At 30.9% G+C, this 25,678-nt stretch overlaps 7 protein-coding genes across 9 annotated transcripts; 4 read left to right on the top strand and 3 right to left on the bottom strand.

Moving 5' to 3' along the window:
- The first annotated feature begins 564 nt into the window (after nt 1–564).
- Nucleotides 565–2,196, top strand: LOC139090040 (mitochondrial coenzyme A diphosphatase NUDT8). Its single transcript, XM_070639727.1, has 2 exons — nt 565–1,175; nt 1,331–2,196. Exons 1-2 carry the CDS (start codon nt 902–904, stop codon nt 1,762–1,764), a joined length of 708 nt encoding a protein of 235 aa, XP_070495828.1. The 5' UTR covers nt 565–901; the 3' UTR covers nt 1,765–2,196.
- A 1,020-nt stretch (nt 2,197–3,216) lies between these two features.
- LOC139090036 (uncharacterized) lies at nt 3,217–5,262 on the bottom strand. The gene is made up of 5 exons (XM_070639724.1): nt 4,868–5,262; nt 4,686–4,798; nt 4,062–4,617; nt 3,622–3,838; nt 3,217–3,557 (listed from the first exon to the last, which is right to left on the bottom strand). The coding sequence occupies exons 1-5, from the start codon at nt 5,002–5,004 to the stop codon at nt 3,402–3,404; spliced, it is 1,179 nt and encodes a 392-aa protein (XP_070495825.1). The 5' UTR covers nt 5,005–5,262; the 3' UTR covers nt 3,217–3,401.
- Nucleotides 5,077–6,825, top strand: Nubpl (NUBP iron-sulfur cluster assembly factor, mitochondrial). The gene is made up of 6 exons (XM_070639726.1): nt 5,077–5,235; nt 5,415–5,559; nt 5,620–5,797; nt 5,853–5,952; nt 6,022–6,058; nt 6,337–6,825. Exons 1-6 carry the CDS (start codon nt 5,188–5,190, stop codon nt 6,753–6,755), a joined length of 927 nt encoding a protein of 308 aa, XP_070495827.1. The 5' UTR covers nt 5,077–5,187; the 3' UTR covers nt 6,756–6,825.
- Nucleotides 6,826–6,869: 44 nt separating this feature from the next.
- On the top strand, nt 6,870–9,091 carry LOC139090034 (protein-associating with the carboxyl-terminal domain of ezrin). Its single transcript, XM_070639722.1, has one exon. It carries the CDS (start codon nt 6,972–6,974, stop codon nt 8,946–8,948), a length of 1,977 nt encoding a protein of 658 aa, XP_070495823.1. The 5' UTR covers nt 6,870–6,971; the 3' UTR covers nt 8,949–9,091.
- A 176-nt stretch (nt 9,092–9,267) lies between these two features.
- LOC139090035 (serine/threonine-protein kinase GL21140) lies at nt 9,268–16,499 on the bottom strand. Its single transcript, XM_070639723.1, has 6 exons — nt 16,139–16,499; nt 13,415–13,981; nt 12,323–13,208; nt 11,442–11,708; nt 11,326–11,367; nt 9,268–11,264 (listed from the first exon to the last, which is right to left on the bottom strand). Exons 2-6 carry the CDS (start codon nt 13,708–13,710, stop codon nt 10,884–10,886), a joined length of 1,872 nt encoding a protein of 623 aa, XP_070495824.1. The 5' UTR covers nt 13,711–13,981; nt 16,139–16,499; the 3' UTR covers nt 9,268–10,883.
- Nucleotides 16,500–16,871: 372 nt separating this feature from the next.
- Nucleotides 16,872–23,220, top strand: Not3 (CCR4-associated factor Not3). Of its 3 annotated transcripts, XM_070639719.1 has the most exons (12): nt 16,877–17,000; nt 17,281–17,393; nt 17,812–17,909; nt 18,021–18,155; nt 18,243–18,696; nt 18,762–18,994; nt 19,112–19,412; nt 19,478–19,579; nt 19,643–20,271; nt 20,539–20,649; nt 20,700–20,924; nt 21,277–23,220. In XM_070639719.1, the coding sequence occupies exons 2-12, from the start codon at nt 17,369–17,371 to the stop codon at nt 21,373–21,375; spliced, it is 2,412 nt and encodes an 803-aa protein (XP_070495820.1). In that variant the 5' UTR covers nt 16,877–17,000; nt 17,281–17,368; the 3' UTR covers nt 21,376–23,220. The 3 variants fall into 3 exon arrangements, with proteins under 3 accessions (XP_070495822.1, XP_070495821.1, XP_070495820.1); XM_070639721.1 differs by having other exon boundaries at nt 16,872–17,393; nt 19,130–19,412; XM_070639720.1 differs by having other exon boundaries at nt 16,873–17,393; nt 20,715–20,924.
- Nucleotides 23,221–23,544: 324 nt separating this feature from the next.
- On the bottom strand, nt 23,545–25,494 carry Nmt (N-myristoyl transferase). The gene is made up of 3 exons (XM_070639436.1): nt 24,823–25,494; nt 24,473–24,767; nt 23,545–24,350 (listed from the first exon to the last, which is right to left on the bottom strand). The coding sequence occupies exons 1-3, from the start codon at nt 25,416–25,418 to the stop codon at nt 23,787–23,789; spliced, it is 1,455 nt and encodes a 484-aa protein (XP_070495537.1). The 5' UTR covers nt 25,419–25,494; the 3' UTR covers nt 23,545–23,786.
- Nucleotides 25,495–25,678: the final 184 nt, after the last annotated feature.

The following is a 25,678-nucleotide window of genomic DNA, read 5'->3' as shown; positions in this document are numbered from 1 at the left end:
CCTTACAATTCTTCCAAAGTTTTTAAGGAATTACTTTTAAATAAAGTAAAAAGATATTAAATATACTTAGTAAATGAATAAAGTAGAGAAATAATTTATACAAAATTGTTTTATATATAATGATGATTTGAGGATATAAATTTAAAGAAGTTTTATTGAGTAATAAAAAGTGGTGAATCTAAATTTAAATAAAATACCTAGTTTCAATTATAAAAATGTGCTAACAATAATGAAATTTATTATTATTGAGATGAAGCATAAAGTAAAATTTTAAAAACGAAGACAAAATTAAATGTGGCAATGGACATTTAAAGAATAAAAGAAACATTTATTACCGAGAAAAATGGTTTTTGTTCTTATCAAGTTTATTTGATTTTCAGCATTAAGGTAGTCAGAACTGATTGTGATATTTTTAGCTGATTGTTATCAGTTTTGGGAATTAATCAGGTATTTATATAGTCAGTGTTGTCATTCAGGTACAAATTTATGGAATTAATAAGTCATAGTAAACATGTGTAATTGTTTATCTTAATTAGTCCTGGATCTGTCAATTATTTGTATAAAATTGTATGAATTAAGCATTGACAACTTCGTTGAATAATCAGATGACATCCAATGGTCAACAAACAAGTGATATAATTACCTAAATTCATAGTAAAATCAAGTTTAATGTCAACAATCGAAACTTTATCATCCAGTACAAAATGTAAAGAACTTTGTAGCAGACAGCATGGATAATATGAATAGGTATCATTTAAAAAGCTGTACTAAAGTAATTTAGAACTCAGAGACTATCCGTTGTTAGTGATTTACATTATATTTTCGACTGGATCTTTCACTGTCAACAGTCGTCTAGAGAAGTTTAGTTCGATAAGTTTTTGTTTTATTAATTTCATTCATAATGAATACGTCAAGGATTGTCATTCATCGTGCATTTAAAATACTGAGACGTAATTTAAGTACGCTTAATATTGAACAGTTGTTAAGTGAAGAAAATAAAGTAAAAACATTGGAAAGCTTTAAAAAATTAACTAAAGTTAAGTATGGGGAGAAAATTAAGAGACACGCAGCAATTTTAATTCCAATTTGTGTATCAAACAAAAATGAATTGAGTATATTGTATACATTAAGAAGTACAAAGCTCCGAACACATAAAGGACAAATATCTTTTCCAGGTTGGTAATATCTATTAAAATTTTATTTATAGCAAAAAAATTAAGTTGTTATGAACGTACAGGCACAATTCATATATCACTTTTCTCTTTCGTTTGACCTATATGACTTTTTATTCATCCATTCATGCTAATTGATTAAATTTACTATTTTTAAGGTGGTCATATGCAAGATGAAGACGGTCACGAGATTGAATGTGCACTTCGAGAGACGAAAGAGGAAATAGGATTAGATTCAGAATTTATAAAAGTATGGGGAACAGGTAGTCAAATTACACCGACATTTGGTGTATCAATAGTTCCAGTAATTGCAGAAGTGAGAAATTTCGATTTGTCAATGGTGGAAAGGAATCCAGAAGAAGTTGATGAAATCATACCGATCCCATTAGAACGATTAATAGATCCAAATTACTTCCGACATACACAATTTCGAACGCCGAAAGGTCATCAATATGTACTTCCAGTTTATACCGGTGGAAAGAAGAAATTTTGGGGAATGACTGCTTTAGTGACTCATTTCTTTTTATTATCGCTGCTGCCAAAAGATGTTTATAAAATTAGAATACCAGTCGTCGAATCATATACTCCATAATGTACATATAGTTCCATTCTCAGCACTTGTTATAAACAAGATTACCAAAAAAACAAAACTGAATAAGATTTATAAAATCTTGAACAACTCTTAAGTAGGGAAGCTATTTTTTATTAGGGAAAATTAAAAATGCATTAAAATTAAGTGACTTAATCATGAATGACACGTTTAAGGAAGATAAAAGTTTTTCCTTTATTATTTTATTTTTTGATATCCTTTTTTAATTTTTTCATACGTTAGTAGAATTTCTTTTTAGTTTAATGATAGTTTTAATCAAGATTCGATGATAATACTTATGTAGATAATCCATATTTTGAGTATTACAGTGAGAGTTTTCTGTGTGCTGAATTAGACTGCGATACTATGAATGTAGTATGTTAATTATTGATATATTTTTTGTGAATAAAGAAATGATGGACGTTGACATGAAAAGTTTGTTTTTTGTTAATGAGTGAGATTATTAGAGATGAAAACGTTACAAGTATTTGTATTATGCCGATTAAGGAAGAAATAAAAAAAAATTCATGATAGACAGTTAAGCCTCATTTTTTCTAATATTATCAATATTGGCCATCGATTTTTTTGTTTCGTTCATTAAAATCTTCATGTATATTTAATACTGACATCTACTTAATACGTTTCTACACTTATATATTGAAGTATCTAATGCAAATACTATTATTTGAGCCTGACTTTGAATTAAAAATATACTTTTTTTAAAAAACATATAAAAAGAAGAGATATGAAAAATATCAAGTGTATAAAAACTATTATAAAAATAACATAAAGGAACTTTTGCTTGCTTTTCATTTTTCTTTATAGCTTGATTTATGTCTACTGAGTAAAAATTATGCGATTTCGTTCGTCAAAGTTTTGATTTTTGAGAGCTGTACAAATTCTTTAAAATGTGTTTTAAAACCATTCAAATGTTTTTCTAGTTCAATGATATCAAATTTCCGTTATTTTGAATTGAAAACCATACAACAGTTTTCAATTTAGAAACAATTGTGCGGATTTAAAATTGAAATATCCGTTATTTTGAAATTGCAAGATAACCACGTGACCGATGCATGTCAAATAAAATCTGTACAGCTCCCATTCCATATTATTGACGCTTATATTCCATTGATTGTTTACTTTATCTTTATAAGATATGGCGAGACTTAAACGATAATAATCAATTATTATATCATATTATAATTATTATTATAAAGCTTTAAGGAACAAAAAGTGGCTTGCCTTCATATATAAAAGCTAATCAATTCATTTCTTGGCAGAAATCCTTTTTTAAAAGAAACGGAAAGCGCAACGTTTTTACAACTTTTTTTGTTTTTTCATTTTTTTTAGCATATCAAAAATTGTTTTTCATTCAAAAACATATTTAAATTTAAGCACAAAATTTTATCACAGCATTTTTAATAATTTAATTGCCAATTTTGTTTTTTTTTTTTCATTTATGATTCGTTATTGCCTAAAAATTTTGAGAGTGTCTAAAAAATAATTAACGACTAGTTAAGTAGTTCATGGAAGTACAATATAATGAAATCACGTAAAAATTGTGACGATTTTTAAGATAAAAAAGAGATCGAAAAACAATCTAATTTATGAGTATTATTGGAGATCATTCAACTGAATATTTACTGAATTGTTATTGTTTCAGTCTGGTCGACATTCTTCCAGTTGCTTATGCTTATATGAGGCTTCGGTAGGAAATTACGCAATGTTTGAACTAACTGAATGCTATCAATCAATGTCTTTTGCAAAGATTCACTTTGTTTCCCGTAAGGTTTGACCTTTTTTAATGGAGGATATAAGTTAAAATATTAAATTTCAGAACATATACAATTCGTCACTTACCATAGATGGACGAATGAATGCTTTCATTCTTGCCATATTTTTCATTAGTTCCGCAAATGCTCGAACAATTTTCTCTTGACCGGCAATCATTCCGTCACGATTATCCAAACTAACCGGTTGAATGCTCGGTGATATCCAGTTATTTTGCAATAATTCTCGATTTGATGATGAATAACTGCCAGCTGAATATGTTTCAATTCCATCATAACTCGGGCGTCTAAAATTAATTGACAAATTTACTTTCAAAACCCTACAAATGTCAATCTGCCTCAAATGGAATTGATTGGTTTTGATGAATTTTGAAAATTAAAAAAACCGTTAAAAATCAACCACGTGACTATGAATTGCAGAGTCATAGCTGATGTCTACACATAAATTTAATATTAAATTTGGGTAAATCCCAGTTTATAAAAAGTAAACGAAAGTAATAAATTACATACCTTGCAAAATCCACAGACTTTTGATGATTGATATTGTGCACAGGTGGCATGATGGAAACACTGGGTGTATTAATTTGATTCATTTGATTTGGAAGCCCCAAATTGTTGTTCGCCTGAACAATTGCAGCAACTGTCTCATAATGCTTCTTATCTAATTGCTGCATAACTCGTTGTTTCTCTAAACTTTCCATTGATTGATTCATACGACTTTGTTGTTGCTGTAAAATCTGTTGAGTAATTTGCTGATTTGTTAATGGTCGATTCATCTTGGTTGGATCAATCGGTGGCTGCATTTGCATCATAGCTGGAGATCTATTTCCATAATCCATATTCATATTGGGTGGAGGTGGGGCAAAGTTTTGATGTTGTTGGGGTTGTTCGAATGGAGCTTGTCCTTTAAATGGTGAAAATCGACATGTGTTTGATGGACATGAGCCTAATACTTCTAAGATGAAATCTCTATCAAATCCGAATGCATCTTTGCCACAACTATAACTTTCAAAAACTGCCTTAATAGTGCTGTCTAAATTCAGATGAAGACCTCCAATGCCGGAACCTTAAAATAATTGGAATTAAAGCATTAAATAGCTGTACTGGAAGTTGGAACTCTTTAGAGTCGCTCACAATGTTTAAGGAAAATTGCATTTGCCCAATGCTCATATGGGAGGATAATTTTACCACTTTCACGATGTATTAGTCTAGCTGACGCGTCAATAGCTATTTTTGATGCCAATACCCTAAAATTAAAAAACATTTTATGTGAAAAAATGATCAAAAAAAGAAATTTTTTCTCGCCCATCAATTACTGTAAATAATTTAAGCTTAAATTTTCCGATGAAATGAGATTAACTAGCTCTATTGATGCCTGACACTTGTTACTAAGGAATATTTGTAAGATTCTATACAGCTTTTCAGTGATTATTTGTCCAGCATGAAAATCCATTGTTTCTTTTAAGGAATTTTCATCAATTTTCACAGACAATAAAAATAAAATTCTCCAAAAGGGGAAGTAGCGAATGTACACTATAGCAAGGCTTAACTGTTCACACACTTCTTGACTATTTCTCTTCTGTGAAAGAATTTTATGAATAAAATATTATTTAAATAGCTTATCAGTGCTTAAAAAATGTTTAAAACTTTTCTACGCAGTGTTACTGTTGTCCAGACATTAAAGGTATGTTACATGTCCAGTACTTGTGCCTTATTTCATCATTTTAATGTTTTGTTTACATCTTTCTAAAATATTTCATGCGAGTTTTTTTGTTTATAAAAAGTACAGCCATCAATCAATGCACAAAAATACATTCGAGCATTATCTGATGATCTAAATAAATTAATTTATTCTATTTATAGCGATGTTATTGTACACCTATTAAAGGAAGTAGTCGTAAGCTCGATGTCAGGCAAATTGAATTGATGGCAAGATCCCTTCCACATCGTAAGAAGCTAAAGGATGTTGGAAATATTATTATTGTTGCAAGTGGAAAGGGCGGTGTTGGTATGTACTGACTAATAATGAGCAACAAGATCCAGTAAATGCATATTTTATATTATTTAGGCAAGACAACAACTGCTGTTAATTTAGCAGTCGCATTATCTGCTGAGGGAAAGAGTGTTGGCATTTTGGATGGAGATATTTTTGGGCCAACAGTGCCTTTAATGATGAATATTAAGGAAACCCCACTGACTGATGAGAATAACATGATTATTCCACCAGTAAATTATGGAATCAAATGGTATGTCCTGTTGTCCACTTGTTGATTATTTTTTAATTTATGTCCAATTCCACAGCCTTTCAATGGGACTTCTCGTTGAGGATTCATCAGCAGTCATTTGGCGTGGTCCATTAGTTATGTCAGCACTTCAACGTCTTCTGAAAGGAGCCATATGGGTAAAATCATAAATACGTCATTTCTATAGATTGTGGCTAGATAATTGCGTCGTTAAAATATTTTTTCAGGGTCCACTTGATATTTTGATTGTCGATACGCCGCCAGGTAAAAATTCTTTTGTTATTTTATAAGCCCTTAAATGTATGGTGCTGTTATGTCACGTAGTCATTATGCTTTGAAAATGTTTTGATGCACGTTGCATTTATGATATGAAAAACATTTGTATGGTTTTCAAATATTAATTGAATTATCACAAAACCTTACAATTTCTATTCAAAACATATGTATGGTTTTGAAATAATTTATATTGTATTTTATCACATTTCTTGTGATTTGTATGGTTTTAATCATTATTTAATCTAATTTGTATGGTTTAATTGTAGGTACTGGAGATGTCCACCTTTCATTATCTCAAAACGTTCCAATTTCTGGCGTTATTCTCGTTAGTACACCACAAAAGGCTGCATTAAATGTCACCAGACGAGCTGTTGATATGTATAGGACATTAAAAGTCCCAATTGTTGGAATCATTGAGAACATGTCATATGTTGTTTGTGAGAATTGCAATCATGAGAATATTTTATACAACAATGCAATTGACACATTTTCCAATGATCTTGACATGGAAATAATTGGAAAGATTCCTTTAGAAAAGCAAATCATAAGATGCTGTGAAGACGGTACCCCATCATGTATCAAGTTCCCTGATTCAAATTTTACCGAAGCATATCGCAATATTGCTAAAGGAATTATCGATTATTTAAAAGAGATCGATATTATAGCTAATAAGAAATCAGCCTAAAAATGCTGTTTAGATAGTAGATGATAAGACAGAACTATAAATTCCATGAATAAAGAATTTTTTTATATAACTATAACGTGTTTTTGGATTTTAAAACGACATCCGACACAAGTCTCCGTATGTGTAGAGTCATAGCTCATAACTTTCTCATTTTTATTAAAAAGAAAAGAAAATAATTGAAATATTTAGAGATTTATAGTAATTTAAGACCATATAATGGGTGCTGAGAATTCTTCACACATGAAGAGCGTAACGATATCAGAGAAGCAGCTTATCGAGAAGCTTAAAAACGATATTTTGATGTTTGATGGGAAATTAAATCACACGAATCAAAAAATCTCAATATTTGAAGACGTTGGCGATAATAAAGAGAATCCATTCAAGGATTATTCACTAGAGAGACCGTTGGCAAGGGCGATAAGAAATCTTAAGATTTATCGTCATCCGTACTCAATTATTAAGTTCCTTGCGTCAACAAACGACAAAACATTAATTACTGAATTACTAATAGGAAGTCTCGATAAATATCTCAAGAATCAAAATGAAATACAAATTTGTCTTGGACTTAAGAACATTCTAAATGCATTAATCTTTTTAGTTGAGGCAGCAAATGTGAGACACTTGAATGTATCAACTGAAAGTATATTTGTAACAGATAATTTAACGTGGAAGCTAGGAGGTGCTGAACATTTATTTAAGAATTCTGAAATTTCAATTGAATTTCTAAAGAAATCAAGACAGTCAAAACGATGCCGTGATCCGGAATATATAGATCCAAGTGAGAGTGATGGAACCGGTTTGGAACAATATGCATTTGCGACATTATGTGAAACAGTCATTAAGAAAGACAGTAAAATTCCATTCGCACAGGATTTCCTGAGTTACTGTCAATCACATTTAAAGCATAAAAATCCAACAATGAGACCTCTCTTATCAGCTGTGCAACTACACAACTTTTTCTGCCATGATTTCATAACAATTCATAGTTTCTTATCAGAATTGGCACTTAAGACTCAGCCTGCAAAGCAGGAATTTTTCAAGACTTTAAATGACAAATTGAAACAATTTGATGAAAATATCATTGGAAGTCAATTGAGTGACTTATTATTATCGAGACTTGTACTACTGGAACCATCAGCGCAATATTATCTTCTCCCATTTCTTTTAAAGCCCCAAAATTTGGAAGAGGATGAGGAAAATTCATCAGATGATTATCTTTTTACTACTGCTGGATTTATCAAATATATTGTGCCAAAACTTAAGCAAGTCTTTTGTGTCCTGGATGTTCAAATTCGACTAATTTTATTGGAGAATTTTCATCTGTACGTAAATGTTTTCACAAAAGAGGAACTAGTTGATGAGATATTACCACAATTGTTATTAGGAATTAAAGATATCAACGATTTATTAGTTACAAAAACACTTTTATGCTTAGCGGAATTAATTCCTATATTAGGAGCGAGTCTAGTCATTGGAAAGAATCGCAGGAAGCTATTTGCAGACGGTAGACCTCAACAGAATGTAGAAATGTGGACGAATGAAAATTTACCGAGATCAATCACCCCAATTAATTCATCAATTGACATTTTATCATCAAGTCCAGTCGATCATGTAGATATCAGTGAACATTCCGATCGAGGATCATCAAAATTAATTTTATCAAATGGATTTATATCAAAAAGTGATATTGTAGACGATGAACATATTAATGATAAGACAATAGTTCCAAATGAAGTTACCCCTGTGAATAATAATGATATAGATGATGACGATGTTACAGACAATGAAATTGAATGGAATTGGGATCAGGATGGGAAAGAGGATGAGCAAGAGACAATAATTGAAGAGAAAATAGAAACACCGACGAAGATAATAATTGAGAAACCGGCAACAACTGTGCGACCTAAAATTGTGGATAATATCGATGACCTAGACATCAAGAATAAGAAACTTACAAAACAACAGGAACAAGCTGAAGACTTTTTCAGTGACTTTGACATGACACCGACCTTCAAAACTTCCAACGTTCATGTCGTGGAAGCAAGTCAAGCGAAACAACAAGTTGAGGAAAAGTCAGACAAGACTGATCTAAATTCAAATAACAGCAGTAGATTGCAAATGTCATCAGTGATAGAAACAGTTGAGGGTGGTTGGGGTGATGACGATAATTGGAATGACGAGAGTGATTTATAATCCAAACTTTTAGTTGTCTTCTTTTTAATTCTTGTTGTTTATTTATCATATTTCGGCATATAAAATTATTACTTGATGCTTTATCATCATTCTTTATATTTTTGATTGCAATAAAAAATATTTCGATTTTTGTCAAAAATTGATTTTTTAAGGTTTTTTTTTTGTTACATATTAAGTTTTTCATATTTGGATGGTAAGAACTAATAGAATCTAACAGACTTTCCAAACAAGGGCTGGAGATGAGCAATGAGTAAAATTAGAAATAATAAAATAAAAATTTAATTCAATTCAGACTTTTCAACACAAGGCTTTTGCTTAATTTTTGTTTCTCTTTTTTGTGCACCATTTATGTACTTTTTATCTAACAATTACAGTACGGAAGTTATTGATAGGATTAGTGCCAAATATGTATACTACTAAAGTTTCCAATAATTTGATAATTGTTCAAGTCTATCAGCATTTTTTTTTTTTGTTCCAATTAATTTTATAGTCCATAAATTTGGTAATTCTAAATATTTAATTTGCAATATGATGATATGAGCAGCATTAACTTATGCCAACAAAAAAATGTTCAATAAATATTTGTTTCCATTAACTTCCATTTTCAACGGTCTCGTTCGAAGCATGTGGCTTTGCCTTAACTTTGACTGACTGGATGTTCATTTAAGAATGCAATGCTGAACAGAAAATCGTTCAGTAATACTTCAGTTCAGTTTTGAATAAAACGGTTATTTTTTAAGAAATTCAAAATTTTGAGAACCGTTATTTTTCAAAATTTTGAAATCCGTTATTTTTGACAAAATTTTCAAATTTTAGAAATCCGTTAAATTTTTAACATCCCAAAATTCAGATTTTACTAATCGAGTCGAGCCGTTGAAAATGCTTTTAAATCATCTTTCCAGCGCAAAGACGATTTCTTCTTAATAAGCGAGAACATAATCTATCTTTGTTGATATTAAAAACCATAATAAAAATAAATAAAAACTTTTTTATGCATCAATTCATTTTTGCAAAGCGATTGATATCATATTTGTATCATTTTAGTAACTTGAGTCTAATTTATAAAATAAAAAAAATATAACAAACAAAAAATAATAAAACTGCACCTATAAGTAATGAATCTTTCATCTTATTACAAGCTAATTAACTACATAATAATTATTATACATAATAATAGTTGTAATTTAAGTCCAAATGACTTTTTTCATTTCTTTTGTAATCATTTAATTTAAAAAGAAATACTTCAATTATTCTTTCGTCTATTCCATTTTTCTTCATCTACATATCATATTACGTTCACGCTCATAACTAATTGCTCATCGATATACTATTATTAATGTCTATTTATTTTTCACGGAATTTATGTGAGGTGACGGCATATTGACTTCTTCATATATAAATATTTTATGTCCAAAAAATAAATATTATCTTTTTTTTTTATTTCTCACTGTGTCTATTATTTTATCTTGTTTCATTGTAACACATCCTTGGATTTTTGGTTGGTTCTCATAAAAAAATAAAAATTACAAAATCAAAAAAAATTTACATGACTTCTTTTTTTCCATCTGTCAAACCGTGAATATGATTTCCGTTTATTCTTTAAAAGCATACTTTTTTTTATCACACGAGTATATATTCTCGTAATAGACTATAACACTTGATTCATTCTCAATAAAATATATTCATCATATTCTCAAATCCATATTTCATATACAAAAAGAAAACCTGATGTAACTCTCTGCTATGTGTTTGTCGAAGATAAAAATAAGGAAGGTTGAAGGAGCAAGAAGTATAAACTATTAAATGTAGGAAATTGTAAAATGCATGCAAAAATTGTGGCAGGATCAATAAAATAAGAATTATTATGTCTATGCTGAGATAAAATATATGTTGGTATGTATATTATATGTGAAGCGAGGAAGAATTAAATATTTTTTACAAATAATTGTCCAAATCATCTTCATTTGTAACCCAATAATGATCTAAGATGTCTTCACTATTGAAACGAAGCTCTGGATCTGACTGAAGCATATTGTTAATTAAATCTCGTACTGGTTCACAAATATCATCCCAAAAAGGTGATGGATATTCGAAAATGCCCGATAAAATTGCATCAAAAAGAGGCTCTTGTTGGTTATCAGGTGATACGAATGGTGGAAATCCGCATAAAAGAATGTAAAGTATGATACCTGCTGCCCATACGTCAATTTTTAATCCATATCCAGTTTCCATGAGAATTTCTGGCGCAACATATGTTGGCGTTCCACATACAGCAAATAATGGCTCATTTACTTCACACGCTAGACCAAAATCAGCCTAAAAAAGCAATTAACGTTTTAAAAATAAATGAATTAATTTGTAATTATAAATAACGTACCAGCTTCAGCATCACCACATTTCCATCACTGTCTAGCTCCACCTTTAAAGAATTAATTATTTGAAAATGAAATTTATGAATCAATTAGTTATACCCAAGAGAATAATTTCTCTTACCAATAAATTTTCTGGCTTTACATCTCTATGTACAATACTCATTGCATGAAGGTAGGCCAAGGCTGATGCTAAATGCTTTATCATAATTCTCGACTGTGCCTCTGAAAATCGTGTCACTCTAGTTATTGCATCGAATAAATCTCCGCCATGAACCAATTCGAGAACAAGGTACATATTTGTTATCGTGTCTATATCCAGCAATAATGATATTATATGTTGGTGCTTAAGCTTTTTCATCACTCGCACTTCCGCATCGATATAGTGCTCCTAAATTTAGACACAAAAAGAAAGAGAATTGTCTTCAATTAGCAAATTAGTAAATCATCGCTAATAATTTTAAAGCGCATATTTTCTTTTGAGGTCAGTGACATTTTAAATAAGATTAAATTAAAGGATTTTAAACGTTTAAAATTTACCGGTTTTCAAAAGTTCAAACTCAAGAAATTTAACGGTTTTCAAAAATTTAAAATTGAGAATTTTACAAGTTTTCAAAAAATTTACAAACGGTATTTATCAAAAATTATCGGAATCAGTTGAAAATAGGGCAATTACGAGACATGAAACTAGACTATCAGTGAATGATATAAAAACAATTTAATCGTAATAATTAGCAGTAAACGAAGAATTTTCTCGAAATAAATGAAAGCGGGTAAAAGTTTAAGTTATTTTTCAAGTCAGTCAAGCAAGTTAAGCGACTAAATGATCACGTTTTGTGTCGCAAAAAATCAACAAAACGAAAAAATAAGAAAAACTTAAATAGATATTTTTTTAAACGGCAGTAAATTTATATATTTCAGTGTCACTGTCATCTTTCATCGTCGCACGAGAATAAAAGAAAAATGTGAGAGATGAAAATGTGTGCTTTGCTGTGCCGTGCTTACCTTTCCTTTACATTTTGACTTGTCAATGATTTTTAAAGCATATTCACAATCACTATTTAGTTTATCCTTTAATTTTAGAACAACAGCAAAATTGCCATCGCCAATAATCTGTCCAAGTGTAAAGCGATTTTGTATTTCGATAGGAAGTGAATCAGATCTAACACCATTGAATATTTCTTCTTCAGCACCGAGGTGGTTGACAGTGTCGTTGTGGGATTTAATTGGCATTTTTGGTTTTGGTCCATTTCTCATCGTACCGTTCTTTACAGTTTTCTTAGCTTGATTAATTGCCTTTCTTTCTTCAGGTTCGAGCTCAAAATCATCATTTCCGACACGTTCATTTCCATATGCAAAAAATACATCGTTAACGTCGAAAAAGTCTGCCAATTTTGATACAGTCGTTCCATCAAGCTTGAAAACTTTACGTACACAGCCAGAATCTAATTTAACAACTTGAGTTATAGCTGTCAATATATGATCATAAGTTGGACTGTTCCTTTTGTTTAAGAGCAATCGCATAATCTTTCTTGGCTTTACGCCATTCCTGATTAGTGTAACAATCCGTGGAAAAACAACGGACGCCTCATTATTATCTTTTGTTGAATTCAGTGTAGCTATTGTGGATGTGCCATTGGTCCCATTTTTCATCGGCGATGAAGGTCGTCCATTCTTTGACATTCTATTGACAACCTTCATTATACTATTCGATGAATATTCAATCTTCTTGAAAACCTCATTATTGCACGAACAAACATACGATTTATTATCCTCAAGATCCTCAAGTTTCTCTACCTTTTTGCCGTCCATTGAGTATATACATCGAATCGCTCCATTAAGTCGTTCACCCAATTGTTTAGTCAAATCTTCAACTAAGCTATCAAAGGATCTACATAACAAAAAAAAAAGAGGGTAAAAATACATTCTGCGATTAGAATCGAAAGTCCAGTCAAAAAATACAAAAACTATATGTAATTATGATCAACACGCACTTTCATTTTAGACGCTTGCTCTTGGCACGCAAAATATGAAAATGTGGTTGAATATTTTTTTATTGAGAACAATAAAACATAATGAATTCTATAGTATACTAACTTGTAGCGTTCTTGACTAACAGCAACCAAATATCCAGTCCAAAATTTGTCACCATTACGAAAAAATCTGACTCTTCGTGCTTTCGTTGTCGTCCTGTTGGGCGTTTTGCTGCTCGAAATACGCTTTTTTAACGTATTCAACTTTTCGTTGCTGAGATTATTTACGCCATTTGAACTTCCATTTAATTCATTATCTGTACTTTTATCATTGATATCTAAATCAATTATGTCCTTTTCTATGTCGGACGATTTAGTGCTGTGATTACTGTTACTTGACTGTAAACTTACTTCCATCATTTTTGTATATCACTTTATAGATTTTGAAGACATATAAAACATTTATGAATTTCACTATTTAATTCTACTATATAATAGCTCTTTATGGGTGCTGTAGCTGTACTGGTTTATTTTCTTTCTATATCTCTGTTTGTTGTGTTTTCCTGAAGATATTTTTCTTTATTGTTGTTTATTATTATTATTACTATTATTTTGATACGAAAGCACAATTGATCAAGCCGCGATATTGAAAGTGAATTATTTTTCGATGTAAAATATAGATGAAATTAGTCTGAAAGAGGAAAGTTTTAAAATATTTTTTAAGAAATTGGACAATGAATTGATAAGAAGAAAATTTCGCATGTTGCGCTGAGAAATGATGTATCATAAATTAATAATACAAGCAATTACAATTAATGGTTAAAATAAATTTGAAGAATGGTTTTTAACAATATTTTTCAAATTTTATTTGACCGTTATATTTTGAATAGCAATTTTTGAAGTCTTTTTAAGTACTTTTCGGTTTGAATAAGTGTTCATGCAATTTTCAGACTCATGCCTCACAAATTTTTAAGACATTTGCTCCAACTAAATTCCAATAAAAAGGCCATTCTGAAGGAATCTAGTGTTAAACTAACAAACGGACAAGATGAGGACAAAACTGTCGATTGGCATTGGCAAATATGCGTCAAAAATCGATGATAGAAAGTATTAGAGCACCATAAATAAGTATAATGTGTGCAAAAGAAAAAAAAAACAGAAGAAAATCAATAAAAAAATTTGAAAACTTGAATTCGTATAAGGAAAAAAATTGTTTATTCACGGACAATATAAGTACGTACGACAGCAACAGCTTTTTTTACTAGCGAACTAAACACTCGGAATTACAATATCGTTTTCCTTTATCTTTTTTTGTCTGTTTCTCTTATTGTTTATATGTGCCTCTTCTTTAAAAACACTAAAAGAAGTAAGTGATGAAAACGAACAGCAACTTGCCGGGTTTTCATCAATTAAACATAAATCATTGGGTATAGAAAACGATATGAAATGTATGAGCAGAAATGTGGAAAGAAACAATTTTTTTCGTGAAAAAGAAAGTTTTCAAAAATCATTAATATAGGCACTTCTTCTAGTTCTTTTAAAGCTATCGTTCATATAAATTGGATTAAAAAAATACGAACGAGATCTTTAAGCTCTTTTTCTGCATTTTAGGTATACTCTTCTTATTATTCTCATTGAGGCTAATCGATGTCAATAGATGAGAATATTCGCAGGCATTGTACGCAAATTAAGCAATGCCGAAATTACTGCCATTTACTTTTATTTATGACAAATGGCTTTTCATTCCTCCTTATCACACAATTTATTCATTAAATTCTCAGATATAGATGATATAAAGCACTTTTGTTAACCGATTGCACATATGTACGTCATTCATAAACAATTCCATAGTTTAATCTCTTCTTCTTATGTCTGAATTAGTCATCAACACGATTTTTTTTATGCTTTCATTTGCTTCGTTTTTTGTTGTTTCTAATGGATGTTCCCGTTGCGATTACAAAAAGCATCTTTTTTTTGCACAAACACACCCACCCACTCACAGCATATTCAATTCCCTTCTATACTCCTCAAAAAATAAAAAAAGCTGTTTCATTGAAATGCATTTGAATGCAATTGTTTGGAATTCAGTCTGACTGCATATCACACATCATTATATGTGAATGTGTGGAAATAGTTTAATGTACATTTTGTTTATCAAATGGAAATATATTTCTTTTATTGTTCTTGCCTTTCAATTGCTTTAAACTCTGATTTTTTTTTTATTTGAGCTTTAGACTCGTATCTCTATTTTTTTGTGTTAAGATTCACAGCTCGTCTAACAGCGACGAAAAAGAAAAACTAATAAGTATAAATCACATTCGTAGATTAAAATTTCATTAACACATTTCGATGATATTCTTAGAAACATTTGGCATTTGGCACTAAACTACTTGAGGGGTGATATATGAGAAATTGCGATTTTTTATGCCAATGAGCTGAATAACTGTATCATAATTAAAGCAATTGAATTTCTGGCAAGTAAAATTATTATTATTATGACGTTTTAGGCACAAAATACTTTCGGGTATGTCAAAACTTTACAAGACTTGGCAAGTAAATTGAAAAATCGAATTGGAGAAATTTTTGTTGACCTATATTCCCCGCCCGTTTTGTTCGTCTATTCCAATTGTGCTTTATCACATTTTCCAGTAACTCACTAATCAAGCGATCTTTACATTTTCTTCCCATTTACTTACAGTAAATTGTTTCAATTTACTTCATTTAGCATAGAAGAAAATAAAATTGTATTTTGCACTTATCATCACCGATTTGTACTTTATTGGATGTCATTCGTCCACAAAGGGTTATGAAACAAGAAGAAAAGGTTCTTTATTTATGTCTTACTTACATAAGTGTTATTCACTTAATTAAGCATTCTCAGGATATACACATTTGTTTTCTTAATCAGCTAGTTAATTAAATTCGCATAATTGATTTTTTTCTTCTCCTACTTTTTTTTGCAGCCTTTCTCGAAAACTTTTTTGAAATGTTCACTTAGTCACAAGGATATTAATTAAAATTTCATTTTTCACAAGAACAGAACTCCGTTATCTAACACTTTTTCAACTTTTCCTTACTTTTAATTGATTCGTTCTCTAATTAAAAATATTTATTAATTAGAGCACTGTTCGAAAAAGAAACGAATCAAAGATTTTCTATGGGGATCGTTTACAAATGATGTCTAACATGAGGGGATATTTCCTAACTTACCTAAGTCTATAATTAAGTGACTGCCGTTAATTGATAAAATACTGAAGATTTTGTAGATTAAGGTAGTGTCTGACAAACTATAAAACAGTTAAAAATGCCCGAATTTTGTTATGAACATCATTTTTGTACAGTTTCATTCAATCAAATCCACGTCATTCACGCATCTTACCGTTATTTGTTATCCAATCAAAAATCCTTTAAAAACACTTAAATTCTCCTAATTCAGAGGTATCTACGATGTCTTATCAACAAAGCACTAATTTATATTACTAACTGATCCAAAATAAACAGCAAAAAATATAAATTTAGGTTAAAAATAGCAGGTAGAAAATAAATTTGTGTAACGGCCGTGGAATATTTGAACAAGAATTAAGCTACTTTTCATCAGCCATAATTGTTAAAAAAAATTGAAGTTACTCGATTAGAAAACATTAAAATATTACACGCCGAGACTTGGGAAAAAGTTAATAATTATAGGATCGTATAATAAGGATACTAAAGTAAAGGATATCCCATTTAAGTTGATTTAAACGCGTTTAATTGTGCAGAAAATCATCTTTTGCCCCATCTTTCCCTTTTTCCTCAATTTTGCTCAGTTTCATCTTGGATTTTTCATTAATAAAAGCCTAGAGCCGCTAACTAAATAGTTTATAATACAATATTCAATCAAAAAGTTACAATAGAAGTGCTTTAGTATTGGCAAGCGTCAAAAGTTGCATTGAATTGTGTCAAATAGGCGATTTCGAGTGAAAAGTGAAGAATTTTTTTTTCTACTTCAAGGAAAACAAATTTGCGAAAATCAAAAGTTTGAGAGCTGTTTTTATGCTTAGATTATGTCAGATTTCTTCATTAGCATTCATACATAGCCATGGCAGCCACAAGAAAACTACAAGGTGAGTTTGCAATTTTTTGGGATTTATGTTTTTGCAAACATAATAAAAAATTTAGGGCGAATGTAAAGCATAATAAAAGTTTAATGCATTAGTTATAATAAACAAACGAGTTCATCAGATAACTGATATCATCTGCCAATCAAATAACTACCAAAAAATCATTACTTAAACATAAATTATGCATTAAACAGCTCATTTGGACATAATCTTGTTGGAATTTATGCATGTTGGATCTTGATCGTCAAGTAAATGAAATAAAAATGCTTCTCCGGCGATTTCTACCTATGTCATTATCTCATGCAATTCTCTTTTATTGTTATTCTTAATAATTATCATTTTGGAATATAATCTCTCGCGCTAGTGAATAAATGCACAACAATTACATTAATAATATTATATTATTCTGTGTTCATTTTAGGTGAAATTGATCGTTGCTTAAAAAAGGTGACGGAAGGTGTCGAGACATTTGAAGATATCTGGCAAAAAGTGCATAATGCCACGAACAGTAATCAGAAGGTTAGAAAGTTTGTGTATATAATTTTTTGCCACTTAGCGCCAAATTTCTTTTTATTCCCTGCCAATTTACTAATTCTCCGTTTTTGATTCGTTAAATTGTCAACAATTTAGGAGAAATATGAAGCTGACCTCAAAAAAGAAATTAAGAAGCTGCAGAGGCTTCGAGATCAAATTAAATCATGGATTGCATCGGGCGAGATTAAGGATAAAACATCGCTTCTGGATAACAGACGACTTATAGAGACGGTAATTAGATTTACAGCTTAGTTGTATTGATTCATAAACTATAATAATATTATTATTATTTTTTATTGTCATCGAACACGATAATAGCAAATGGAGAGGTTTAAAGTGGTGGAGAGAGAGACAAAAACAAAAGCATACTCGAAAGAAGGTCTTGGAGCAGCACAGAAACTTGATCCAGCACAGCGAGAGAAAGAGTCTGTATGTTGTTGGCTTCAAAATTCCATTAGTTCCCTACAAATTCAAACTGATCAGTACGAGAGTGAGATTGAGTCGCTGCTAGCGAACAAGAAGAAGCGACTGGATAAGGAAAAACAAGACAAAATGGATGATCTGAAGTCGAAGCTTGAGCGTCATAAATTTCATATAACAAAGCTCGAAACGCTTTTAAGAATGCTTGATAATGACAGTGTAGATGTTGAGCAGATAAGAAAAATTCGTGACGATGTGGAATATTATATTGATTCATCACAAGAGCCAGATTTCGAGGAGAATGAATTCATCTATGATGACATTGAAGGACTCGATGAGGTGGAATTGAGTGGTAATTTCTCTTTCTTCGTGCTACCTCTTTTCCATATATTAATTAATATTTTTATTATCATGTAGATCTTGTTGCGGGCACGACTGAGAGTAATAACAGCAATGAAACAGGTGATTCTCCAACAAGTTCCGCGTCAACTAGTCCGATCAATTCGCCAACACTTAACTGTAGTGCTCCAACAACAACTTCATCAGTAACAAATACCACCAGTAAACAACATAATCATAGCAGTGGATCAACGTCAGTGGATTATTCGGATCTTAAAAAGAATAAAGTGTCTGAGAATTCCATCACAAAGGTAAGTACTATTCCTAAAACTGATGTGCTCCTCTCTTTTCTTGAAATTCTGTCAGGTTGGCATTCGTGCCAATCGTTCCCTAATATAACTTGCTTTATCATTCAAAAACGACTAAAGCTTACAATGGTGTTGCAGCCAGTGAAACCGACAGCCGTGAAACCGAAAATTGAAAACAATAATACATCGCTACCAACTACAACGTTGTCGCTCAACAATAATAACAATACGTCCACTGCTTCTTCCGTTGCTGCCTCGCAAAATCCAAGCACTAAGCCATTGATTACTTCAACGCCAAGTAAGAATCAACAGTCAGCTGCCCAGATATTGGCTAATAATACAAACAACAATAGCATTCAATCACCGTCGACAATTCTACCAACTCCTATCGCATTTTCGGCCGTTGCAAAGCAAAATCCAGGTGAGTTAAATCTACTTTTAGAGCCTTATAGTATTACCTTTACTAATTAATTTATTTATGTCTAGTTGCAACGCTAGAAAATGGCCCAATGTCAATGATTTTAAGCGGACAAAGCAGTGCACCAACAGCGGCACCGACGTTATCGAATAATGTATCATCAGCGTCAAGTAATTTATAACATTTTAAGGACGTAAAGGATTTGAAAGCTAAATAATTTTATGCACTTTTAGGCATTCAGTTACAACACGCTTCAGGTGTACACAATAGTACTAATAATAGCAGTAATGTGATGTCAAATAATGCGGCAATTGAGAATCATATGAACAATAATAGCAGTTCATTAAGTAATTGTGTATCGCCTACAAGTCAGTCGGCGGCATTGAGTAGCAGTAGGACATCTCCAACGAGTCTCATGTCTCCACAAACCCAGCAGCAGCAACAACAGCAACAGCAAGTCCTTAATGGACCATCTTCACAAAAATTAGCGCCAGTAACGTCGCAGGCGAATACTGTATCGCATACATCAACAGATCCATCCAATGAGTCTACGTCTACATTAAAGACAATTGCACAAGAAGTTGTGAATAGAACGATTAATATGAATTTAGTGCCGACCCCGCCTATTCAAAATCAGAATAATCAGAATCAAAATCAACAACAGCAACAGCAGGCGCAATCTTATGTTATCGACGGAACGTCAATTGATCCATCATCAACTGCCAATATCAATAGCTTGATAAGTGCAACAAGTTCAACGGTCACCGCAAAAACTACTGGAACAAATGAAGCTTTAATTCCACCACTCTTAGGTGTTGCGCCTCTTGGTCCTTCACCGCTGCAAAAAGATCATCAACAGCAGGTAAATACCTAGTTCTCGACCCTTTAATTTTGCTGGACTAGAATTAAATTTGATGGATTAAATAAATCCGTTGGATTAAAAATTTTAACCCAAAGAGATAAATCGTGAGTTTCACAATTTATCAACAGTGATTCATGCACGAATAAACAATTAATGCTTTCTAAATGGAAATTCATTAATAAGTCACGGATATGTCTATTAACTGTGAAATGTGCTTAAAATGCTTTAAAATAATGAAATAATGAATGTAATTTGTGTTAATTTCAGTTCCAAATGATGGAAGCAGCTTATTATCATTTACCATCAGCGAGCGATTCCGAGCGACTTAAACCTTATCTTCAACGGCAACAAGTCGCAACTCCACCACACTATCCACAAGTATGAATATAAATTCACAAATTTTATTTACAACTGATTTATTAAAAAAGTTTCCATCTTTACAGACTCAACTTCCACATTCGGATACTATAGACTTTTTTCAACGTCTTGCTACAGAAACTCTATTCTTTGTGTTTTATTATATGGAAGGAACGAAAGCTCAATATCTAGCGGCAAAAGCTCTCAAAAAACAAAGTTGGAGATTTCATACAAAATACATGATGTGGTTCCAACGACATGAAGAACCCAAAATCATTAATGAAGAATTTGAGCAGGTAAATTTTGCAAATACATGCTAGCGTTTCTGTCTTCTCAACTTTTACTCCGTGAAACGAAACTTTAAACAATTTTTTATAATTTAACGAATTTTTAGAATTTGCATGTTATATTTTTCCCAAAAACCATACAAATGTTTTTGAAATTTAGAAATCCGTTAAATTTTCAAAAATTAAAATAGTCACTAACTTTTCTTTTGAACAATTTTAAATGAAACTTGAAACAGTTGTGAGTTCCACGGACTAAAGCTTTGAAGACACTGATATAGGCACAGCATTTATGTGTCTATTTATTTTAATTTATTTATTGAATGTATGCTAATATATGGAAATGATTGTTTTTATTTTGTAGGGCACCTACATATATTTTGATTACGAGAAGTGGGGTCAACGAAAAAAGGAAGGATTTACATTTGAGTATAAGTACTTAGAAGACAAAGACCTGAATTGATTCAAATCGATGCAAATTTTTGTAGTCATAATGTAAAAAATCAACATTAAAATAATAATAATATGAAAAACAAATTGAAGATGAAAAAGTGAAAAGAAAGGTTTATTACCCACAAAGAAAAACAATTTTTTTGTCATTACATCAATATGATTTTTTGATAAATGCAAGGAAAAACTTATAGAAAAGATTAAGTCTCATTGAGACATGAACATTTTTTAATAGAAAACAACAAAAGGAAAAACAAATGAAAGAAGATTCAGGCAATGGAAAGGTTTTTTTCAATTACGCTGCAATTTTAATTGTATATTTCTTTTCTGTTCAATAATTACGTAAAAAATTCATTAAACACAAAAAATTATTTTATACTATTAGTAAAAAAACAGTCGTTTTGCAACAAAAGAATATAGAAAAAAATTTCAATGAAAATGCTTAATTATTTTTTTTATTTCCCTCAAAAAAGAAGATTTTTAAAATTCTCCATTTGTATGCTTATATATCCATTGAGAGATTTGAAGGTCTGGTTTACCTACTGTGCACTTTTAAGCTCAATTTTATTAAAAAACTTTGATTTTTATGCATGGAAAATTGTAATGTCGATTAAAAAGATTATTGAAGATATAAATTTATAGTAAAATGCGGACTAAGCTAGGTAAGGAAATTATTTCCGGTACTCTCTCCTTTTTAAACGAAATTTAGCGCTGATTTCGACTGTGCTGATGTGGAAAGTTCATCCTGAAAACTTGGAATCGGTTTAAAAGATTGAGATTAAAATTAAATCGTGAGATTAAAAATTAATCTTGCGATTTAATCCTGAAAATTTAAACTTTGAAGGAATTCTGGATGACTTTCGATACCCGATTGGACAAAAATATGTTTACTAGTTAAAAGCAAGTTAATATCTAGTTGATGACTAGTTCAAACTGTTTTTTGTCCACTCGGAATGCTTTCTATAAAGTGTTAAATCAATATCAGCTCACTAGAAATCAGCGCACCCTGATGACGGCATAGTTCATCACAAAAAAGAAAGAAATATATAAGAAGAAATTTAAAGTGAATTTAATTGAGAAAAACAAGAATTAATTATGATCGTAACTATAAAAGAAGATGTTTTTTTAATTTGAATATAAAAAATTTTCTAAATGAGAAAAAGATAAAACCTAAATATTAAAGGATACAGACGAAGAATATGATGAAAAAATTTGTTAAATGATGCTGTTGAATGCATGTTTTCAATTCGCTTAGACCTTTTTTTTTGAGATAATACAAAAAAATTATGCATACATAAAAATTTTATTTCATTACACCTTAAATGATGCTGTTCGATGATGCTAATTGATGACTTGTTGAAATGCGCGTGATAAAGTATTGTCCATCATGTAATGATGGATCAAGCGATTACGCGCGCATTTATTATTTTCTTTTTCACTTTTTTCCTCCCTTATTTCCTTTCTCATCATCATCCAAGCATCAAATTCAAAAGAAATTTGCATTAACTGAATCGAAAAAAAAAATCAACATAAGAATGAGTTTGTAAAGAAAGCAAAGCTATAATCAATTTGAGACAACAACTAAATAATATTGAGATCCAAAAAATAAAACTGACGATGGAAATTTTTACATGTGATCCACTGATAATTAGTATTATTGTAAAAAAAGAATAATAATGGGCTGCAGACACAACTTCATACAACTTTTTCTTTTCTGAACAGATGCAAAAAACACATTTGAAGATCCATGAAATTGTCTTAATGAATGAATGAAAAGGAAGATGAAGATAAAAAACTGATCATGAATCATTAAAAATTGATAAGAATTAATAATAAAAAAAAAAATTTGAAAAAATTACGTCAACTTGTTTTATTAATAGCTTGTGTACTTTTAGGGATGTTATCGGCTTATCGATAACTTGTAATGCCTTGATTCAAAGTGCTTTGATTTCTTCAACGTTGTCTTAAGGTTATGCTTGTAAATTCTCAAATTTTGAATCAATTCAACATCCTTTTGAGTTTCATGAATGCTGTCTGATTAACCATGTTGATGACTATCCCCAACATTTACTGCTTTTAACACAGGTTTAGCATTTTCTTGCCAAAGTTGAAACTCTTGAATTTTCCCACAAAATGCCTGAAAAATGAAAATTCCCAAGAAATCTAAGTAGGCATATTATTATTTTTTGGAAATTACTTTTTATTGTTATGTGTATAATGTAGGACATTACAGCTATATTCTTTTTTTGTTTTGTGAACAAGTTCTGAGAAATGCAAATACGAAAAGAAAACTTATGTTTAGGCTCAAAACCTTACCCATACATCATTAACATTGCTCCAAATGATGCAGCGCGTTTAACATGCACAAAGAAAAATGATTAGAAATAGAAAGGATGTGCGAATCTACATAAATTGTCAGTAATTCTACAATAAAATTAGACCGACATTTTCGGGTTTCATTTGTGGACATCTCCAGTTGTACAAATAATATTGCAAGTTTCCATCACCAATGCCGAACTTTAATTCTTGTAAGAATTTCTGATTTTCCATTAAATCCAATGCATTGAAAACATCAAATTGAAGATTTTTAGCAGACACTAATGCATCATGCATCAAGTCATTTAATGGAGTTTTTGTAGCGATGTTGTAGAATGAATACGCGGCTTTAATTTGTCTATGAACTGGGTGATGCATAACGGTTGATGGCAAGGCATAATAACTGACCATATCAGTTATCTTTCCATCATTCTCAACTATGAAACATTCTACAATGTCCTTTTTAGGCAAAAACCAGTGCCTAAACTCTTCCTCGCTGAAATCTGGCACCAATTGATAATTTTTAAGATAATCAGTTAGCAACTTGAAGGCATGAGGCACATCTTTTTCGGTCATTTGACGAAATCCTGCAGTTTTTGGTTGATCGGGAAGTTTGTATAGTTTAATAGTTCGCTGCATAGTCATGTTTCTTGCGAGACACGAAAAATTCACCTATAATTAAATTAAAATTTTATTACTTCACACATAAACAATTTATTAATACAATTGACAATGTGCTGTAAATTTCAAGTCGGCTGACTAGCTGTTGTTGATGGTTTTAAACTCGTACTTACCTCAATAAGCTTTCTTGGATTGATCGACCTATGCCAATATCTACATGTTGTCACCGGCTTTGGAAGGACAACTCCGGCTGTATAAACAGCTTGGAAAATTCCAGTAAGATTTACACGTCTAGTGATTTCACGGATTAAAACAGGTGCCAAACGTTTCGAACGTAATTTCTTATGGACACAAAGGAAATTAATCTCAACTACTTTCAATGGTTTTTCATAAATCTTAATTGTTGCTGGAATTGCCGAAATGAAGGCAATCAATCGACCAGATTTTGTTACTCGAACACCAGCATGCCTAGAAAAACATTGTTATTGATTTATATATGCACGAGTAGTCACATGTTATTTACCAATCTTTTCTCCAATGAGGTGGTTGTAAAGCCCAACGTAAGAAATCAGGTTGATAATCAAAGCGGAACATTGCATCATCATCTTCAACATAGTTTTCATTCAATAATGTGTAAAGTTCCTTCAAAGTGACTTCATTATTGAGATCCAGTGTATCCCAAATAAATCCTTCTGGAAGTGAATATGGATCTTGTTTAATCTCACTAATTTGCTTGTCAGGTTCAATCGCTTGATGCATTTCACTTTCTTCTACTTTTTCCTCCTCATCGAGCATTTGAGGAACTGGCTGAGTGTTCCAAAACTTGTAAACCTTTGTTGATCCAGCATCTTTGCCAATTTTCATCACATCATTTAGGTTTAGAGCCTTTAATGTCTTTAACATATCCGCTGGGTTTGTTGACATTGGAAAACCGGCTTCATTACTCTCCGTTTGTTCCTGATTAATTTCATTATTTTGTGATTGCACCTCACTCGTTTTTGGATTTTCTTGACTTGATGATTTCTTGTTTTTCGATCTCTTCTTGGACTTTTTACTCTTTTCAACATTTTGCACCTGCTCTTCAGGTGTTGACGGACTGTTTTTTGACTCGTTATCCATTGAATTAATCGTTGTTTGTTCTGAAACTAACTTTTTTTTAAATAAAATTTTTGTTATCAGGGGAATATTTGCAATTTTTTTTTCATGCCAGGGGAACGAAAAATATTTTAAATTTTTTTCTACCGTTATTTTCGGTTCCTTCAAAAATAGTTTTTGAGTGTTAGTGATATTTGTAAATTACCTTTTAAAGTGAAGTTTGATGATTTAATGGTGAATTGAATCAAAAAGTTGCTTTAATTAATGACAATATGTGTTTATTA

Source organism: Chironomus tepperi, unplaced genomic scaffold (assembly GCF_022539635.2).
Source record: "Chironomus tepperi strain 1889 unplaced genomic scaffold, CSIRO-AGI_Ctep_v1 contig_196, whole genome shotgun sequence".
Taxonomy (NCBI): domain Eukaryota; kingdom Metazoa; phylum Arthropoda; class Insecta; order Diptera; family Chironomidae; genus Chironomus; species Chironomus tepperi.
This window is presented reverse-complemented; position numbering and strand designations above follow the sequence as displayed.

Coding starts and splice junctions, on each gene's coding strand:
- LOC139090040 (XM_070639727.1), top strand. CDS start 902: ATGAATACGTCAAGGATTGTCATTCATCGTGCATTTAAAATACTGAGA. Junction 1,176..1,330: donor AGGACAAATATCTTTTCCAG/GTTGGTAATATC, acceptor ACTATTTTTAAG/GTGGTCATATGCAAGATGAA.
- LOC139090036 (XM_070639724.1), bottom strand. CDS start 5,004: ATGGATTTTCATGCTGGACAAATAATCACTGAAAAGCTGTATAGAATC. Junction 4,799..4,867: donor TTAAGCTTAAATTATTTACA/GTAATTGATGGG, acceptor TTTTAATTTTAG/GGTATTGGCATCAAAAATAG. Junction 3,558..3,621: donor CATTCATTCGTCCATCTATG/GTAAGTGACGAA, acceptor CCATTAAAAAAG/GTCAAACCTTACGGGAAACA.
- Nubpl (XM_070639726.1), top strand. CDS start 5,188: ATGTTTAAAACTTTTCTACGCAGTGTTACTGTTGTCCAGACATTAAAG. Junction 5,560..5,619: donor AAGTGGAAAGGGCGGTGTTG/GTATGTACTGAC, acceptor TATATTATTTAG/GCAAGACAACAACTGCTGTT. Junction 6,059..6,336: donor GATTGTCGATACGCCGCCAG/GTAAAAATTCTT, acceptor GTTTAATTGTAG/GTACTGGAGATGTCCACCTT.
- LOC139090034 (XM_070639722.1), top strand. CDS start 6,972: ATGGGTGCTGAGAATTCTTCACACATGAAGAGCGTAACGATATCAGAG.
- LOC139090035 (XM_070639723.1), bottom strand. CDS start 13,710: ATGATGGAAGTAAGTTTACAGTCAAGTAACAGTAATCACAGCACTAAA. Junction 13,209..13,414: donor GTTAGTCAAGAACGCTACAA/GTTAGTATACTA, acceptor TTTGTTATGTAG/ATCCTTTGATAGCTTAGTTG. Junction 11,709..12,322: donor AGTCAAAATGTAAAGGAAAG/GTAAGCACGGCA, acceptor GTCTAAATTTAG/GAGCACTATATCGATGCGGA.
- Not3 (XM_070639719.1), top strand. CDS start 17,369: ATGGCAGCCACAAGAAAACTACAAG. Junction 18,697..18,761: donor CGATGAGGTGGAATTGAGTG/GTAATTTCTCTT, acceptor ATTATCATGTAG/ATCTTGTTGCGGGCACGACT. Junction 18,995..19,111: donor CTGAGAATTCCATCACAAAG/GTAAGTACTATT, acceptor AAACGACTAAAG/CTTACAATGGTGTTGCAGCC.
- Nmt (XM_070639436.1), bottom strand. CDS start 25,418: ATGGATAACGAGTCAAAAAACAGTCCGTCAACACCTGAAGAGCAGGTG. Junction 24,768..24,822: donor CCTCATTGGAGAAAAGATTG/GTAAATAACATG, acceptor ATGTTTTTCTAG/GCATGCTGGTGTTCGAGTAA. Junction 24,351..24,472: donor ATCCAAGAAAGCTTATTGAG/GTAAGTACGAGT, acceptor ATTTAATTATAG/GTGAATTTTTCGTGTCTCGC.